The sequence below is a fragment of the Macrobrachium nipponense genome, chromosome 11 (genome assembly GCF_015104395.2).
Source record: "Macrobrachium nipponense isolate FS-2020 chromosome 11, ASM1510439v2, whole genome shotgun sequence".
Taxonomy (NCBI): Eukaryota; Metazoa; Arthropoda; class Malacostraca; order Decapoda; family Palaemonidae; genus Macrobrachium; species Macrobrachium nipponense.
Window position 1 is genome coordinate 35,636,384 of NC_061087.1, and position 18,769 is coordinate 35,655,152.

The following is an 18,769-nucleotide window of genomic DNA, read 5'->3' on the forward strand; positions in this document are numbered from 1 at the left end:
TGGGGGAAACTTCAGAGTTTCAGGGTGGGAGGGGGTGAATGGCAATGCCTCTGAAGTAAAGAAAATTACCACAAAGGAAACCCCCATATCAGTGGTTCTTAACCAGGGAGAAATTTCCCCCTTAGGGAGGAATTTCAAAGTTTCAGGGTGGGAGGGGGGGGGGATGGTAATGCTTCTGAAGTAATAAAAATTACAACAAAGGAAAAACCCATAATGTATACCAGTGGTTCATAATCAGGGGGAAATTCCACCTTTAGGGGGGGAATTTCAGTTTCAGTGGGGGAAGGGCTTGGCAAAGGATTTCTAGTATTATATTCATTTAGAAAGCCCCTTTTGAGGAAAACAGATTTGGAAATATGCGGAGGAGGGGGGGAGGCGGAATGACATTCTGAAATAAGGAGAAATGGTGCATGGGCCAAAAAAGGTTGAGAACCACCAATCCTAAATTATCCATGAGTCCTGAATTAAATGTCAAACAAAGGCACCAATAATAGACAACTCAAACGAAAGTGTAAAGAAAGTGAAGAAAGTCATCACAGAAATTCCTTGCGGAATAGGTGCGTTCTCTAGTAATATAACATGTAGTAATATAATATGTCGTAATATAACATGTCCTACTCCTCTTTCTATTCCTGTTTGGTGCGTCTCCCCCCCTAAACCTTTAATTAACCTGCTTCCACCTTAGGTTCCTTCGACTCCTGGCCTGTAACTTTTCCCGCCCCTTCCAAAAAATATCCTCCAGGACTGCTGGAGAAGTCTTTCATTTTCCGGCTTTATAGTACAAACTTGGGTAGAAAAAATAAAATATAAAGTGTTCTGTGAACGGCGAGCTTATGAAAAAATGTCACTCTTGTGTTTCGTGTTGCTTTATTAAATATTTTGTTTTACGCTCACTCGAATAGCAAAGATGAATGATAATTTCATTTCGCTGATATAACTGATATATAAAGAAAGGCCGATGCCTGGATTATTTTGTGTACAAATATCAACGTCATTAAAAAGAAAAGAAAAAAAAAAGTAAAGTGATGGCCCAAGCTTCCTTTTGCTTCTCCCGTCATTCGACATATGCATTGCAAGTAGTTGGAGCAAAGTATGGTATTCCCATGCTGATAGGAACGTTATGCAAATAATACGATGCAACTGCGTGCGGTGCTTCGGATCAGATAAACTCTCAATGAACAACACAAGTACACAGTTATAAAAATGCGCAGTATGATAAAAAGGCCAACACATTTAAAATTCTTATAATCAACTGTAGATTTTTTTTTCAATAAATAAAAAATGTAAATTCTTGCGACTGATACCTAAAGCATCAGTATTTCCAATTACCATTACTTCAGTAGGGGGAATATTTGAGAACAAGATCATTTGGAGACTTAAAACCTCCACCTAGGCTGACAATCCACCCCCTCAAGAGGACCTTCATCTCGTAATTTGTATTCCTACCTCTTCCAAAGTTAAAAAAAAAAAAAAGCCTGCTTTTAGTACGATTTTCATAAAAATCGACTTTTGACTTTTTTTAATCCGGGTAACCGGCAGCCAAACGTTCAGACAAAAGAAAACTATGAACCAAACTAAGAGAGGTCGAAGGAGGTGACAAGGGAATTTGGAGACTAATCACACTCGCTTCCGAGAAGTTATATTTCCTAAATACAATAATTTTCTGGTGATCAGATGCCCATGTTTATTTCAGTTTTCGTAAAAAATCCAAACATCACAAAAGAATATGCAGCCAAACAAGCTGAATTCAGTACATAATCTCGTCTGTGAAAATAATGGGTACAATTATTAATTATATCTTTATCTAACGAAGAAACTTCGTTTTCATGTCATTACCCAGGCTATTCGATGTTCCCTATCTCCTGCGGTTGCCCTTCCTCCAACCCCCCTCCCCACCCCTATATCCTCTCACCATCTAAAAATTACTATCGCAAAGATGTTTTGTGAAATAATATACGCCATTAACGAAACAGCCATTGAAGACATGATTACAAAAGCACACGCGAGTCCCAGCGACTTGAGAATGCTTAGTCGATAAACGCCCGTCTCAATGATCTCGTTTGTCTTTCTAACTCTTAACCCTTGTAACGTGTCACACTTCATCAGGTTCATTTGCAGTAAGTGGTCAGACATCACTCGAGTGTTTGGCTTTGCCCCAGATGTGTTCTCTAGTCGTCTTGTTCTGCGGTGCCTGAAGTTTGAGCTGTGGCCTTTATTTATAAAGTTTGTCAGTGTTTCTTGATAGAATGAAAAATCATTTTTTCGGATAACGCTGAACTCAACGAGGTTTTGGTTCAATCATGTAGAGAGAGTATCTTTACGCCTTAAATGCCAACTGATATTGATAAGGAACACGAATTAAGACTTGCAAGAGATGAAATAAGGCGTAGATTGTCTTTAGGCAATGAAAGATAATATTTCTGTTACGCATGATAGCATGGTAAAGTTAGGCCGACATGATTTTACAGTATATTAGATATATTTCTTTTAATGAAATCCAACGTGTGCAAACAGACAATAGACAATCCAACTTATTTGTTTTAACAGGAATTACTGCGATCCTAATATATGAACAACTAATTGACAGCGGTCTACTGTTAAATCCTGTATGTAGTCGGAGTTTATCAGAAAACTAGATAAGTAACTTATCCGTCCTTTTGTTTCACATATTAAGAAGTGTTAAAGTGAAGGAACAATCCACAAATGCGTCCTTTTTTTCCCCATCTCCTCTTTATCGGAAACGTTATTTACTTTAAGAAGTACTCTCAGATGCTCACGACGAGACTCACTTTCACGCCAGAAGAGAGGAAACTGACATACGTTATAACCGACATCAAATTCATGTATGATTGCGTATGACAAAAAACTACGTTTGGGACTGTTGCATCAGATAAATCACAAGTGAGTGTTCATATCCATGTGTATTCAATCCATACTGGAATTTTAATACGTACTGGATTGAATACATATTGCTTTTGAGGGTTAGGTTAAGTATATGTTTCTTCTTGGTCATTTTCTATAGAAAATACGCAAAGGAAGCAATGCGTCCTTTTCTCAATTAAATGTTTCACGATAATTCTAACCTTCGTAGTTGCATTACCTAAATTGTTTCCATTTTTATTTTATTTTCAATTAGGCATCACCTTCAGATAGTTAGGTTTAGCGTGCATATTTAAAACTAACCATAATTACGGTTAATAAAAACAGATTAAGAGATTTTAATTTCGGTCACATATTTCCGTTACTGACGAGTAAATGTAATATGAAACTTACTTTGATCTTCATATTCATTGCTTGACTTACAAATTCGCAAATAAGTTCAGCATGACCATGGATAATCACTGTAATCGCTAGTAATAGGCTTTGGCTTGAAAAGCGACTTAGTAACAGTTCTTCCTGTTATTTTACTGAAGAAAATTTCAAGGAAACTCACCAGACAGGCAATTATGCTGGAAACGCTCGTTAGATGACTCTGCAACATGTTGGCTAAATCTGTGTGAAAGAAAAAGTAAAAACACATTAATTTATGACATAAACAAGTTAATAGACTTCAACAATAAATTATTCCACAGACTTACATCTCTTGAAATAAATGGTAAAGAATTGATATTGGAAATTCGACTTTGCGTAGACTATTATTATTATTATTATTATTATTATTGTGCTCTATCACAGTCCTCCAATTCGACTGGGTGGTATTTACAGTGTGGGTTCCGGGTTGCATCCTGCCTCCTTAGGAGTCCATCACTTTTCTTACTATGTGTGCCGTTTCTAGGATCACACTCTTCTGCATGAGTCCTGGAGCTACTTCAGCCTCTAGTTTTTCTAGATTCCTTTTCAGGGATCTTGGGATCGTGCCTAGTGCTCCTATGATTATGGGTACGATTTCCACTGGCATATCCCATATCCTTCTTATTTCTATTTTCAGATCTTGATACTTATCCATTTTTTCCCTCTCTTTCTCTTCAACTCTGGTGTCCCATGGTATTGCGACATCAATGAGTGATACTTTCTTCTTGACTTTGTCAATCAACGTCACGTCTGGTCTGTTGCACGTATCACACCCTATCCGTTCTGATACCATAGTCCCAGAGGATCTTTGCCTGATCGTTTTCTATCACTCCTTCAGGTTGGTGCTCGTACCACTTATTACTGCCAGGTAGCTGATGTTTCTTGCACAGGCTCCAGTGGAGGGCTTTTGCCACTGAATCATGCCTCTTTTTGTACTGGTTCTGTGCAAGTGCCGGGCATTCACTTGCTATGTGGTTTATGGTTTCATTTTTCGTATTGCACTTCCTACATATGGGAGAGATGTTATTTCCGTCTATCATACTTTGAACATATCTAGTTCTTAGGGCCTGATCTTGTGCCGCTGTTATCATTCCTTCAGTTTCCTTCTTTAGCTCTCCCCTCTGTAGCCATTGCCAATTGTCATCGCTGGCTAGTTCTTTAGTCTGTCTCATGTATTGTCCGTGCATTGGTTTGTTGTGCCAGTCCTCTGTTCTTTCTGTCTTTCTCCTGTCTTTGTATATTTCTGGGTCTTCGTCTACTTTTATTAGTCCTTCTTCCCATGCACTCTTTAGCCATTCGTCTTCACTGGTTTTCAGATATTGCCCCAGTGCTCTGTTTTCGATGTTGACACAGTCCTCTATACTTAGTAGTCCTCTCCCTCCTTCCTTTCGTGTTATGTATAGTCTGTCCGTATTTGCTCTTGGGTGTAGTGCTTTGTGTATTGTCATTTGTTTCCTGGTTTTCTGATCTATGCTGCGGAGTTCTGCCTTCGTCCATTCCACTATTCCTGCGCTGTATCTGATTACTGGCACTGCCCATGTGTTTATGGCTTTTATCATATTTCCGGCGTTGAGTTTTGACTTGAGTATCGCCTTGAGTCTCTGCATATATTCTTTCCTGATCGTGTCCTTCATCTCTTGGTGTTTTATATCTCCTCCTTCCATTATTCCCAGGTATTTGTATCCTGTCTCATCTATATGTTTGATGTTGCTCCCATCTGGTAGCTTTATCCCTTCAGTTCTCGTTACTTTGCCTTTTTGTATGTTGACTAAGGCGCATTTTTCTATTCCAAACTCCATCCTGATGTCCCCAGATACAATCCTTACAGTTTGGATTAGGGTATCTATTTCCTTGATGCTCTTACCATACAGCTTGATGTCGTCCATGAACATCAGATGGTTGATTTTGTTGCCTCTTTTCTTGAGTTGGTACCCGGCATCCATCTTCTGTAGTACTTTTGTCATGGGAATCATGGCTACTACGAAGAGTAGTGGGGACAGTGAGTCGCCCTGGAAGATCCCTCTCCTGATATTAACCTCTGCTAGTCTTATTCCAGAGCTTGTAAGTATTGTATTCCAGTTGCGCATTGTATTTTTGAGGAAGCTGATGGTATTTTCCTCTGCCCCATATATTTTCAGGCATTCTATTAGCCATGTGTGTGGTATCATGTCGAAGGCTTTCTTATAGTCTATCCATGCCACGCTTAGGTTGGTTTCTTCTCCTACTGTTCTTCATTACCATTTTGTCTATCAGGAGCTGGTCTTTTGTGCCCCTACACTTCCTTCTGCAGCCTTTCTGTTGGTGGGGGATGGTGTTTGTGTCCTCTAGGTAGTTGTATAGCCTTTCACTGATGATACCTGTTAGTAACTTCCACATTATTGGTAGGCAGGTGATAGGCCTGTAGTTACTGGCTATATTTCCCTTACTCTTGTCTTTTTGTGCTAAGGATGTTCTTCCTGTGGTCATCCATTTGGGTGCTTGGTGATTTGAGATACAATGCTGGAGTTGTTCTGCTATTCGTGGGTGTAGGGCCTTGAAGTTTTGAGCCAGTATCCATGGACTTCATCGGGACCTGGGGCTTTCCAGTTTGGGCATTTTCTTTAGTTGGTGTCCTGACTGTGTCTGTCGTGATGTCTGTGAATCTTTGTTTTATTCTCCCTGTTTCTTCTTCCTTGACTTCCTGGAGCCATGTTGCATGTTTGTTGTGTGATACCGGATTGCTCCATATGTTTTCCCAGAGTCTCTTACTTGGTTCGGCTTCAGGAATTTCTGGGTGGTTGTCTTCCCCTCTTAGTTGGCTGTATAGTTTTTTCTGGTTGGTTCCGAATAGTTTGTTCTGTTGGTATCCCTTATTCCTGTTCGTGTACCGTTGGATCTTATGTGCTTTGGCCTTAAGCCTCTGTTTTACATCTTCTATTGTGTTGTTTAGTCCCCTCTCTTGTACTTTGTATTTCTCGTTGAGTTCCTCCCTTGTTTTCTTGCTTCTTATTATTATTATTATTATTATTATTATTATTATTATTATTATTATTATTATTATTATTATTACTATTATTATTATTTTTATTATTATTATTGTTATTATTATTACTTAAAGAAACGAAAACTTTGGTGTTTCATTCGTGTTCCACGTGACATTGTAAGATAGTGTACATGAAATTTCATTGATAAATGACAATAAATTATCATTGGAACCTTGGTAAATATAAGTAGGTGTTTTTCCCAGATGCTCCTGTTCGGACATATAGAGTTGGATACTAATCGAATTTCGGGTAAATATTAATCTTTCTTGTCAAAGTGAAAAACGAAAATTCCAGTCACACGAAAGAATGGATGCACAAGGCAAGAAATTAAAAGATTTACTTGTGCCTATATTTATAAACAGAACTGATATACACAGAGCTTTCATATCTGAATTTTATACGTATACCTGTCATTAAACTTTTTATAGAGAATATAGCTGATATCAAATGTATATTCATTCCGTATATTTCATGATTCTGTTGATGTCATGTTGACAGGAATTGTAGAAAATCTTTAAACAAAAATAACGTTTATTGATTTTTTAGTTCGCGTATCAGAGGTTCTCCAAGGGTAATGACCACGTATAGACTTGCTGTCATCCAACCCGGGGAAAACCCGTCTCAGCACTGGCCCCTCTATAATTATACCGAGTAAAATACACACATCCGAGTATCAGGATAGTAATTAATGTTCTTAGAGTCGAGACTTACTTTCTAAGCCCTCTCAACCCTTCCTTCAATTCCCGTTACTTTGGTGTATGGAAAACTACAAACACACACACACATTATATATATATATATATATATATATATATATATATATATATATATATATATATATATATATATAATATATTCTTACTTAATCCTATGCGTCCCACGGGATGCATAGGACCTCAATGAATTCACGCCATATGTGTCTTTCCTGTACCATCTCTCTGAGCTCAACCCAATTCTCAGATCCAACCTCCCTCCGCATTGTCATCAGCCACGTTTCTCTCGGTCTACCACGTCCTCTCCTGCCCAGCGGCTTCCATTCCGGTACATCCTGGACTAACTCATATTCTCTTCTTAAAATATGCCCCATCCATCTTCATCTTGATAATCTAACTATATCGTTCACATTGGACACCCCTGCCACCTCGCGTATTACCGCATTTGTTACATGATGCTCACATTTGATTCACAAAATCCTTCTCAATGCTTCATTCTCAAAGGCAAGGAATTTTGCACCAGTTGTTACAGTGCTGTACCACGACTGGTGCCCATAAGATAATATCGATCTTACAAGTGAAATGTATATTTTGATTTTGCTGTGAACTGATATTTGATTTGTCCTCCAAACTGGTTTTAGCATGCCCATCGCTTGTTCTGCCCTCCCTATTCTCTGCCTGAATTATGTACCTAGTGATCCATTGCTGATAATAATGGTTCCCAAATATTCGTCTGATCACCACTCTGAATCTGCATGACCTCAGTCTTTCTCTGGTAGATCACTAATCCAACCTTTCTCCCGTCCAGTACTAACCTATCAATCATTTCCTGCATTTCAGCCATTGTAGAGGCTATTAGAACTATATCATCTGCGTAATCAAGATCACAAAATCTCTGGTCCCCTATCCATTGAATGCCATTATTCATTCCTTGCATTACCTTGATCATAACATAATCAATAACCATAATAAACAGTATGGGGACAGAATTCCACCTTGTAATACTCCAGTCTTGACTTCAAATGTATCTGTAAGACTTCCATCAACCATTACCCAACAATATGTTCCACTATGCTTATCCATTATGATGTTTACCATCTTTTCTGGTATCCCATACTGCCTCAGAATCTTTCTTAACATGTGAAATACTATCAAATGCTTTCTCAAATTCCACAAAGCATAAAACAAGAGGTGATTTTAGTTCGTTACACTGTTGATCTATATGTCGTAATATATATATATATATATATATATATATATATATATATATATATATATATATATATATATATATATTATATATATATATATATATATATATATATATAGTTAAATTTAAGAAAGCAATGAAAAGTCGTGACCTGACCCTAGGAAGATTAAGTAGCTTCCCAGCTTCCCTAAGCTCGGGCTAATGAACCTACATTCTGCTGACGTTTATAGGGGTCAGCGATGAGAAAGTCTGGTACCGGCAGGTGTAAATGTGGGTATTCTGTCCATAGTTATACACAGAAAAAGAATATATGAGTGCACAGTATATTTTCCAAAGAAGAACGTATTGCTCACACAGACATGCAACTCACAAGAATCACTTTATTTTTGTCTCTTCGTTTATGTTTCTGCTCTTTTACTCTGTTTCATTCTTTCCACGATTACAGCTCTCTTTATGAGAAAAATAGACTCAACCAGATTGCCAATAAATGAAACCTCTACAGCCAGACGCCCACATCCTTTAATTTAATTATAATTTGGATAATAACTTCCTTCCTGACAAGATTTGTTGGAAAATAATTGGAGCTCCGCAACAACAAAATCCCTTTAGGACTTCAACGGCTATATATGGATTCCAACCGGATGCGTAATTCCCTAAAACTAAAAAAAAGAAAATTATAAAAAGTTTCACGTAAGATATAATATTGTTGGAAATCTCTCTCTCTCTCTCTCTCTCTCTCTCTCTCTCTCTCTCTCTCTCTCTCTCTCTCTCTCTCTCTCTCTCTCTCTCCTTTTTTCGAGAACACATTTGTTCGGACAGATTTTGCTTAAGAGTTCAACGCTTGAATTCAAGGTCACTGCAGCTAGTCACTGTAATTATCCCATTGACTAAAATTAGATATTTCAAGTCATGGCCAAGGACAGTATCCTAACGTCTCACATGAGTGTTTCTGTCTTCTTATCTTATTTTAGTTTTAGTTTCCTTCTTGCAAATTGTATGTGTAAATACATCAAAAGTCTTGATTTAGTGGGGTATTCTATTTGAAACTATCGTTATACCCACACACACACACACACACATATATATATATATATAAATATTAATTATATATATATATAGATATTAATATATATATATATACTATATATATTATATATATATCCATATATATAAATATATATCTATATATATATACATATATATATATATTAATATATATATATTTATATATACAGAGAGAGAAGAGAGAGAGCGAGAGAGAGAGAGAGAGAGAGTTTAACTTGTATCTTGCATAGCAACATGAACTGCTCACTTTTTTCCTGTTTCTTTCCTTCTCTGCCTTCCGGTCTTTCATAATGAATGGGAATAAAAGACGCCTTGGGTGTCTCCTTAACATAAAGATCGACGAAGGGGAAGGAAGTTCCAAAAGGGATTCCTCTTTTCCCTGTCAAATATGGCTTCTTGTCAAGTCTCATGTAAGTGTGCAATTTCATTATGACCATATATGGGTCATTACTAGACTTAAAGCTGGTCGTGGCGCATGTTGCAGGATGCATGCATAAGTAATGTTAGGAATGGCATTGTTTGCTTGTATAAGGTGCTTTCTTCTACAAATAATCTTGAACCACATGGCAATTGAAACTGCAGAAGGCTTAGCCTGCTTGAATGCAAATATAATCTTAGGCAGATCCTAAAAACTATCGAGGCTAGAGGACTGCAAATTCATATGTTGATCATCCACCCTCCAATCATTAAACTTATCTCATTGCAGACCTCTAGCCTTAGAAGTTTTTTTTTGTTGAAGGTTAAATTAGCCATGATCGTGCGGTGCCAACTGCACAGGCTACCACTGGGCTGGGGCTGAAAGTTTCATGGTCCGCGGCTGACAGTTGCATGGGCCGTGGGCGATCGTTCCATACAGCCTTATACGCTGTAGAGAAAGCTCGATTGCGCCGAAGAAACTTCAGCGCATTTTTTACTTGGTATTATCGTTGCCAGCACTGTAACCCAGATATTGACTTCATCTCTGCGAAAATAAGGCAAGGACACTTCCTCAACAGATACACAACCATGAAAAATTGATATGAAGGAAACTCTAGCTTATGGTTTCTTGACTTTGCAAATTATTCCTAAATTATTTCTATGAGATATATATATATATATATATATATATATATAGATATAAAATTAAAATATATATATATATATATCTCGCAAGTGGGCTTATACTTTTTTATTAATGTTTCTTTCCTCGCCTTGTTCAATTCATCAGTATCTGGGCTGACACGTTGTAAATTTGAAGTCTTTTCAAAGTATAATTTGACATATGTTTTGCATATTTTCCCTATTTTGTATACTCGAAACTCATGAAAGGTCATCTTTTCCTGTTTCTTTTTTCGCCATAAATAACGATGAAGTTTGCTGGTCTTTGATTTAAAATTTTGTTCTAGCAAATGTGGGCCAAATAGGAGATTGGCAGCTTTTCAGATTCTGAATGATGTTATCCATGTCAAAGCTTATAGACTGTATTCAAGAATTCATAAGGGCGCCGGGCTAATTGGGTTGGAATTTTTTGGGAAGGTCTGTTTTTCAAACGGCATAGGCTAGACCCTAAAAATACCATATGTGGAGACAATTATTCCACAGCTAACTGCAGAATCAATCAAAGTTTATCGGATCTTTCATCGGTAGTGACCCCCTCGTTATCTAGGACTAATATTTCTTGGGGGTTATTATTTTTGAAATAGTTTCAGTCTTTCATTTACGTTTTTACGATAGTCCCCAACAGACTTATATTAAAATACACAGCAAAAGTGGATATATACCGAATTAAAACCCGTGGAGGTCACTATATAGGTAGGAAAGATTCAGTTTATCATATGATAAAGTGAGAATTAGCTTCTCAATGAAAATTCAACTGTAATTACAAAACTTGACTGTTAAGGATACGGTTCCCCTCTTAACGATGGCAACTCCCAAGAGAATAATGCTTGCGTTGTTTTAAAATCCGAAGTTCATCGACACTCGCTCAAGGAAGAGAAAGGCGCTCTCTCTCCACTGTACAAGCAATGACCAGTGGAGTCGACGGACTATTGAAACTTACTGTACCTGTTTGTCAATGCACCTGTCCGAAGAATTTAGGATTTAAGAGATTTTTAGAAGTGGAAGTTGGGCATAGTAATTAATTATCATCTGCCATCCCAAAATGAAGAGCCAGTGAATTAAAATTACGTTTCTGCCTGACTCATTTTGTATTTAGATAACCATCTGCAGTAATAGCACAAAGGCATTCCTTTTTTTAGTGTCAGGAGCATGCCATGGGTTTACAACATTTTCACTTTGGGAAAAACAAACTCATCAGTTTGCCCCAAGCAACAAAATAATTTACGCTTTTGGACCGGTCTTCCGCATCCTAAAAATAGCAAGGAGCACAATTGCAGACGAGAGAGAGAGAGAGAGAGAGAGAGAGAGAGAGAGAGAGAGAGAGAGAGAGAGAGAGAGAGCCCATTGTACCACTTGGCAACCCGAACTTGGAGGTTACACGACACCCGGTAAGAGGAAAAAATGACCGCGAGTATCAACAACAGAGTTTGTGCCTTATGATTTCTTGCTTTCAATAAGATTATCTGGCATTCTCAGCAGCGTAACACGTCTGCCGTAAATGGTACCTTTGAAGTGAACGCTTTAGAGACAGACGCTGAGGGGCGAGGATTTTATGCTTGGGTTTGATAGCAAACTGGTCATGACACAAAAAAGGCTTCGCGGAAACGGGCATTATCCATTTGTCAGAAAGGTTCGGTTGGACGTCCATATAAATACGTTTTTCCTAAAATGTAACCTAAAGTGTTAATGCATTTTGGATCATATTTGTTTAGTAAATATGATGTGAATGGATGCCTTCTTCTTGATTGTTTATTGCTAACAGATCTGTACGGCGTCGGTAGCAACAAGAGGATGCAAAAACACGCTAATGTTCTGTATAGATTACATGACTGACATCCAGTTCTTCGTATGTTTGCAACTAGTATTATGTTATATTTGAGCATATGTTCACATTGGTTTTTATGCTTTTATTTGCAAATCTGGTGAAAATGGCTTCTTGTTCTTATTGCTTTGCGGCATGACTTTTGTTGTAAGAAATATAATTTCAAACTCTTCATTTAACTCCGACAGGCCACGAAGCAATGGATGTTAAAAGTCCACTCTACACTACAACTGCCCTCTCTCCCTTTCCTCTCCTTTCCTCGAAGATTCATCCTGCAATCGCTTGTGTACAACTTGTGTGATAGTAATAAGAGTAAAAGGAATTAAAGAGATGAAAATGAAATGACCCTTCGCACAACAAGAATAATTAGAAAACAAATTCTCCATACATCAATAATCATACCCTGATATAATAAAAGTAACTGGTGCATAGATACACGGACAAACAGACACACACAAAGGCAACCGCTGGATTGCACAGAACAGAAGAGGAATCAGCGTAGTGTGCAATAAAAGGTGAGGAAATTGTTACAGTTCAGTAATTTCGGCAACAAGAAGACGGCCAAAGGTTCATTTGAAAACCTAATGTTCGAAAAAGGACTTAAGATTAGGGATGACACTTTGCAAGGATGTAGAGAATTATCAAGACAAGTTCGGCAATTTTTTTTTATAATGAACTATACAACCTTCACAAATTATAGGAGGCCGTCTATAAGTTTGTGGCGTTTTATACTGCCCCAAAGCCTGGGCCAAGTTATCTTAATTATTCATACTTACGTGGGGGAAAATGGTTACAGTTTGACTCTAGATATTTTAACACCCAGGAAAAATTATGGATACATACTGCATTTTACTATGGAGAATAAATACACAAATACAAAATTCATTTTACGGTTGATGGGGCTGGAGCCAAGTAAGAGAATGTGGAAGACGAAACATATTAAAGTGTTCGGCTCCCTCCTCAAGGTCTTAGAGTCGAAGTCACAAGTTCAGTTTTCATTCTAGTCCTCGTTTGATTTTTCATTGGCACGTGACCTTATTATCATCATGAGCAAGGGTTGGGGATTTTGGTGAGGGAAGGGTCACATAGGTCCACTTGCTAAGTCATAAGTAGGTATTGTCCCGCTCCTCGAGGTCTGACACGGGTGAAGAGCGGGCTTGGCCCTATTTATAAGTATAAAAATTTGGTTTATAAAAGATTGTGTTGAAGTGTAGTGTTCTATTCCTTGTCTCTGAATATTATTTAACGTTTTCAATTATTAGGCGTTCGAGCCAGGAAATAGGAAAATTGTTAAGCAAAAAACAGAAACTAAAATGGAAGACGGATCAGAAACATCAATGGTAATTTGGTCTTTTGCATAATTCCCAATCACTTGCCCTTAGTAGTTCAGAGTGGAAAATTGAAATTGTAGATAACAGAGAGAAGCCAAGATGAGATACAAGAACAGATCAAGAAGAGATATAGAAGGCTCAGTCTTCAGTACTAAGTATAGTAGATGAGGAGGAAGGCGGTACCAAGTGGGAGCTAAGAAATTTGAAGACAGTTGCTAGACAAGAAGAAAAAAAAAACCCTCAAAAACCACAGAAACCATATGCTTATATAAAAACTGAAAATAATTTTAAGTAAAAAAATTAGTAATGCTGAAAAAAGAAGTTTTGTTATCTGACCCTAATACCAGTCCTTGTGCAAATCATTTAAGTTGATAATACAATCCTGTCCAGATGTCTAACCAGTCCTTAGAGATACAGAGTTCAAGAACCTCAAAAATGCTGAGAAAATAATGGAGGGATTATAGTACTTTAAGGACAGATTAAGCATTAAGAATTAGCAGACAAATGCCACAGAGAGCGTGGCCTTTGATCATGAGAGTGGAATGGACTAGTAAGAATATTTCCATAAATCTAAATATCTGTTAATTATGCACAAATTTTACTAGTTCAAATTTAGGAATAAATTCATCTGCTAATGTAGAAGACGTAAGGCAGTCGAGAATTTCTGTAGCCTATAACTACTCCGCACCAATTGTGGAAACATTATACAGCCGAGTAAGTTATGCACAACACAGTAAAGAATATTATTGTAAGCGATGCAAACTGACACTGTTAACAAGCCTCCAATTTTTCGTTTGGTCTTGGATATTAATTTCGTTTAATCTTCAAGTGAGCCATCTTATTTATTGCTGGTTAAGCTGACATCCCTCTCTTTGTTTGTGCCAGCAAGCCTCGTAATAAAACGTTTTAGTCTTTTTTATCAAGTTTTCTTTACGTATGGGTCTAATGACTTAGAGCATTATAGAGGATTTACACTGACAACAACATAAATGGAACTAATATTTCATTAGTAACAAAAAGAATGGCAGTGGATATGTCTTGTCTCATGGGGATTTACTCACAAATCAGATGCCAAAGACAACAGTAGGTATTGTAACTTAGTGAGCATTTTGTTAAAAATATGGAAAATCTTGAAGATGATGATAAACCTGTTGCTGATTTCAGGTGCTCAACAATTTTTTTATGGAGGAAGTTTACCATTTCCTTTCCGTATCCATTTTCGTTTTAATACTTTTACAATTAGTTCATGGTTCATATCTTGACGCTTATGCTAAGATAGGTCAAACCTTAACATGAAACAAGCTTTCACCTGTACCCATCTTGAAGAACCCATAAAACTATTAGCAAAACGACATTGTATAATGTAACTAAACTTGAATGTAAACACTTCATCATATGGAAGCTTTCAAAGTTTAAATAACAGTGCTTTGGAGTTTTCAGAACAGCCATTAAATATTCTGCTGAAATTTTGGACTCTACGTAGACCTTTGACCTTCCAAGAACACAGATTCAAAACGGAAAGTTTAATCCAAAATCTGTATGAAAACAATTAACCCATTTTTGCATCGAACATAAATCTTGAATAATACATTTTGGTCAAAAGGATTTGGGGAAAACGATCACCACTGGTATAGTACATACAGTTTCATAAAAGACAGAGAATCAATGGATAGTGTATATTATAAGAAAATAGGTCAAGGTTAGCAATACCGGGGGTGAAAAGCCCCAACTCCCAAAGGTTTGTCAAAATCGGGGAGAAATAACGTTTTTGCTTCGGAGTTCTTACATTCATATTTGGAAATTTGACAGTTACCTACGAAATTCGATCTGATTTAGATTGAAATGAAATATTCATATACAAATTGAGCAGCAACCTTGCATTGTAAGTTAACTTAAAAAGAATAAAACCAAATCTAAATGTTTATCACTCTGTACAATTCTGAGGACAAGATACCTATAACTATCATCATTTCTGAAATGCTGACACAATAGTGAGTTTTGCCTTTTAAAATGAACTGCGCTCATAAAAAATAGCTAAAGTTAATCATATTTTGAGAATATAAACACCACCCCCTGTTACTAACATGCTAAGCTTCATCAAAATAACATAAGTAATAACAATGTGATGAAGATGAATAAAATGATTGTGTGCCCTTATTTGCTTGGCTGGAGCGCTAACGCAAGGATACGCTCATTAATCGATGCTAGACTGCTTTGTCACAATCATTCATATAAAAGATTATATAAAATCCACGTAAGAAGGTGAGTGAAAACAAGGACTTGGAACAAGTACTTTTGTTCTTTTTTCTGCGAAAGTACTTGTTCCAAGTCCTGGTTTTCATTCGACTTCTTACGTGGATTTCATGATATTCACAAGCACGTGAAGCACGTGGTCTGTCGTGCTATATCGAGATATATATATATATATATATATATATATATATATATATATATATATATATATATATATATATATGCATATATATACATATATATATATATAATATATATATATAATATATATATATATGCATATAGTACATACTATATATATATATATATATATATATATATATATAATATATATATATATATATATATATATATTGTGCATATCAAGTGTAAATGTAATAAAATTTCGTAGATACGCCTGCTGCATAATGATGATTTCAAAGGCATTCCTTGATCCATCATGAAGAACACTCAGTTCCCTGTCCTTTTGTTGTTTAATGCATTTGCCATCCAGAGAGAGAGAGAGAGAAGAGAGAGAGAGAGAGAGAGAGAGAGAGAGAGAGAGAGAGAGAGAGAGAGAGAGGTGTAATCGCTAAAAGCATTGCAGTATATTTTACGCGACAGAATATCAAGGGGAAAGGGAGTCCTTTCATTCACGAATGGAAATGAACAAATTTTAAATAGAATTCTACCACGCTAATGAGACAACAGCCTCTTGACTTCTTCAACTGGGTGACGTGAACAGTGTGGTAGACATTGTTAAAACATTGTGACAACTGTTTTGTTTCTCGCAGAGAAGGAGAAATACAATCGCTTTTGTGCCTCTGGTCTAAATTATTTGCAGAAACAACTAATTGCGGTTTTTTGACCTGGTCTGACATTTTCAAGGCAACATTGTTTTGTGATTTAGAGGCTTGTGACTGGTGATCTCTCTCTCTCTCCTCTCTCTCTCTCTCTCTCTCTCTCTCTCTCTCTTGTTATTTTTTTCTTTTGCAGAATACTTATGATGGCTCACTCCTGATGCAATGAGCTCATTGTATCAGTAGTGATCCATCATAAATTATTCCATTAAAAAGTTAGAGAGAGAGAGAGAGAGAGAGAGAGAGAGAGAGAGTCGCTAATTTACAGCAGTCACAAGACTAAATCACAAAACAATGTTGCCTTAAAAACGTCAGATCAGGTCAAAAAACCGCAATTAGTTGTTTCTGCAAATAATTTAGACCAGAGAAACGAAATCTACTACTTTATATCTCTTTTTCTGCGATCTTATGCTGCATTTATTCATGTCATAATTCGGCTGTCTCATAATGTTTACAAGAAATATGTTAAGGTATACTTCCTTATTAATTATATATATGCGACTGACTAATAATGCTATACCTTTCATGTCTCTCATTTAACAACCACTCTCACACCCTCCCAATAGATTTGAAAAATTTAGAAAAAAGCATACAAAGCCGTCATGTGTGAAAGCGCATAACAAGCTTCACTATATTTTTTACGAACACCGATGCCTTGATTACTCAACTGACGGTTCTTTGTTTTGTTTATCTAACATGTTCTCCATCGCATCGTGTCAGAAGGAGAAGTCTGTCATAATCTTCCGTGAAATCCAATTAATAAAGGTCAAATATATATAATATATGTATGTATGGTGTATGTGTCAAATATTTAAGACAATGTCTCTTTTACATACGGCAAATAGTGATGTTTCTGATCTCTGTTATATATATATATATATATATATATATATATATATATATATATATATATATATATATATATATATATATATATATATATACGCGTCTGTGAAGGAAAGAGTAGACGTGAAACAACAAAACAACATAAAACCATAATTTTCAGAATGTTGGATGATATGAGATTTTTCAAATCTTATAATATCAATAATGAGAGCTCCGCGGAACTTGTTAAAATGACTATCTTATGGCACGGGAAGCTTTTTCAGGCCATCGGACTGAATCATAATGTTGCAGGCTTGCAGTAAGGATCAACTGAATGTCAAATAGAAAAGAGAAGATTCGTTGAACAACAACGCTCTATTCCTCCGATCAAAATGTGAATGGGATTTATAGCAGCTTTGTGTACAATTGAATTCCAGACCTCGCTCTGTTAATACCTTAAAGGATGACGTGACTGTCAGGCATTCAGATAGTGATGTAGTGAATGTTTTTTTTTTTTTTTTTTTTTTTTTTTTTTTTCGCGAGACTTGCGTCTTTGAACTTACAAGAGCTTTCCTACTCTTAAGTATGCGACGTCTATTCCATAGGTTCTCCTTTGAATTATTCTATCTTTAGGCATGTAATCAGTAATAATTTTTTTAAATTGTATATAGCCTTATTCACTATTAATCATCATAACTGTCAGCAGCTGTAAAAATAATAGTGACTTCAGTAGTTTTACTTTGTATTAGATTAATCTTTGCCTATCTGTATAGTGAAATGCGATATCGTGAAAGGTTAATTATTCAGATATTTAAGCAAATACATTTCCTCTAGCTTTTCCTTATATTTCATTTTCACAAAAAAATGATCATCCACCGAGAATGTTTTCAAACAAATCACGCAATCAGTCCGTCACCTAAGTGGACAAGTCCTTGAGTCGGACAAGTTTTTGTGTTCGTTCCAAGGTCACTCAGAATGACCATAGTGGCAAACCTCACTTAATGTTGTTGGAGAGAGAGAGAGAGAGAGAGAGAGAGAGAGAGAGAGAGAGAGAGAGAGAGAATATGCTACTAGGGGAACGTTGTTGGTAAGAAACAGTTGCGTTGTTGGTAAGAAACAGTCAAAATACTTATGCGTGCAAACAACGGATTTACTTTATTATATTGCAAGTGTGATAAGATTTTCGTTACATGATTATTTTTCTTCCCATTATTAAATTTTACTTGGAGATAAAATGATAGTCGATAAACAGTTTACCCTAGTCCTTACCACTCTCTCTCTCTCTCTGGTAGACATTAG

The 18,769-nt window shown here is 36.5% G+C and overlaps 1 protein-coding gene across 1 annotated transcript in view; it reads right to left on the bottom strand.

Annotated features, from left to right (window-relative positions):
- The window catches only part of LOC135205400 (ADAMTS-like protein 5), a 209,115-nt gene that overhangs the window by 19,683 nt on the left and 170,663 nt on the right, over positions 1–18,769 (bottom strand). Inside the window, exon 3 of the mRNA XM_064235901.1 lies at positions 3,434–3,492. Within this exon, the coding sequence (XP_064091971.1) occupies positions 3,434–3,481 (48 nt within the window). The 5' untranslated portion in view covers positions 3,482–3,492. The remainder of the gene's footprint in view (positions 1–3,433; positions 3,493–18,769) is intronic.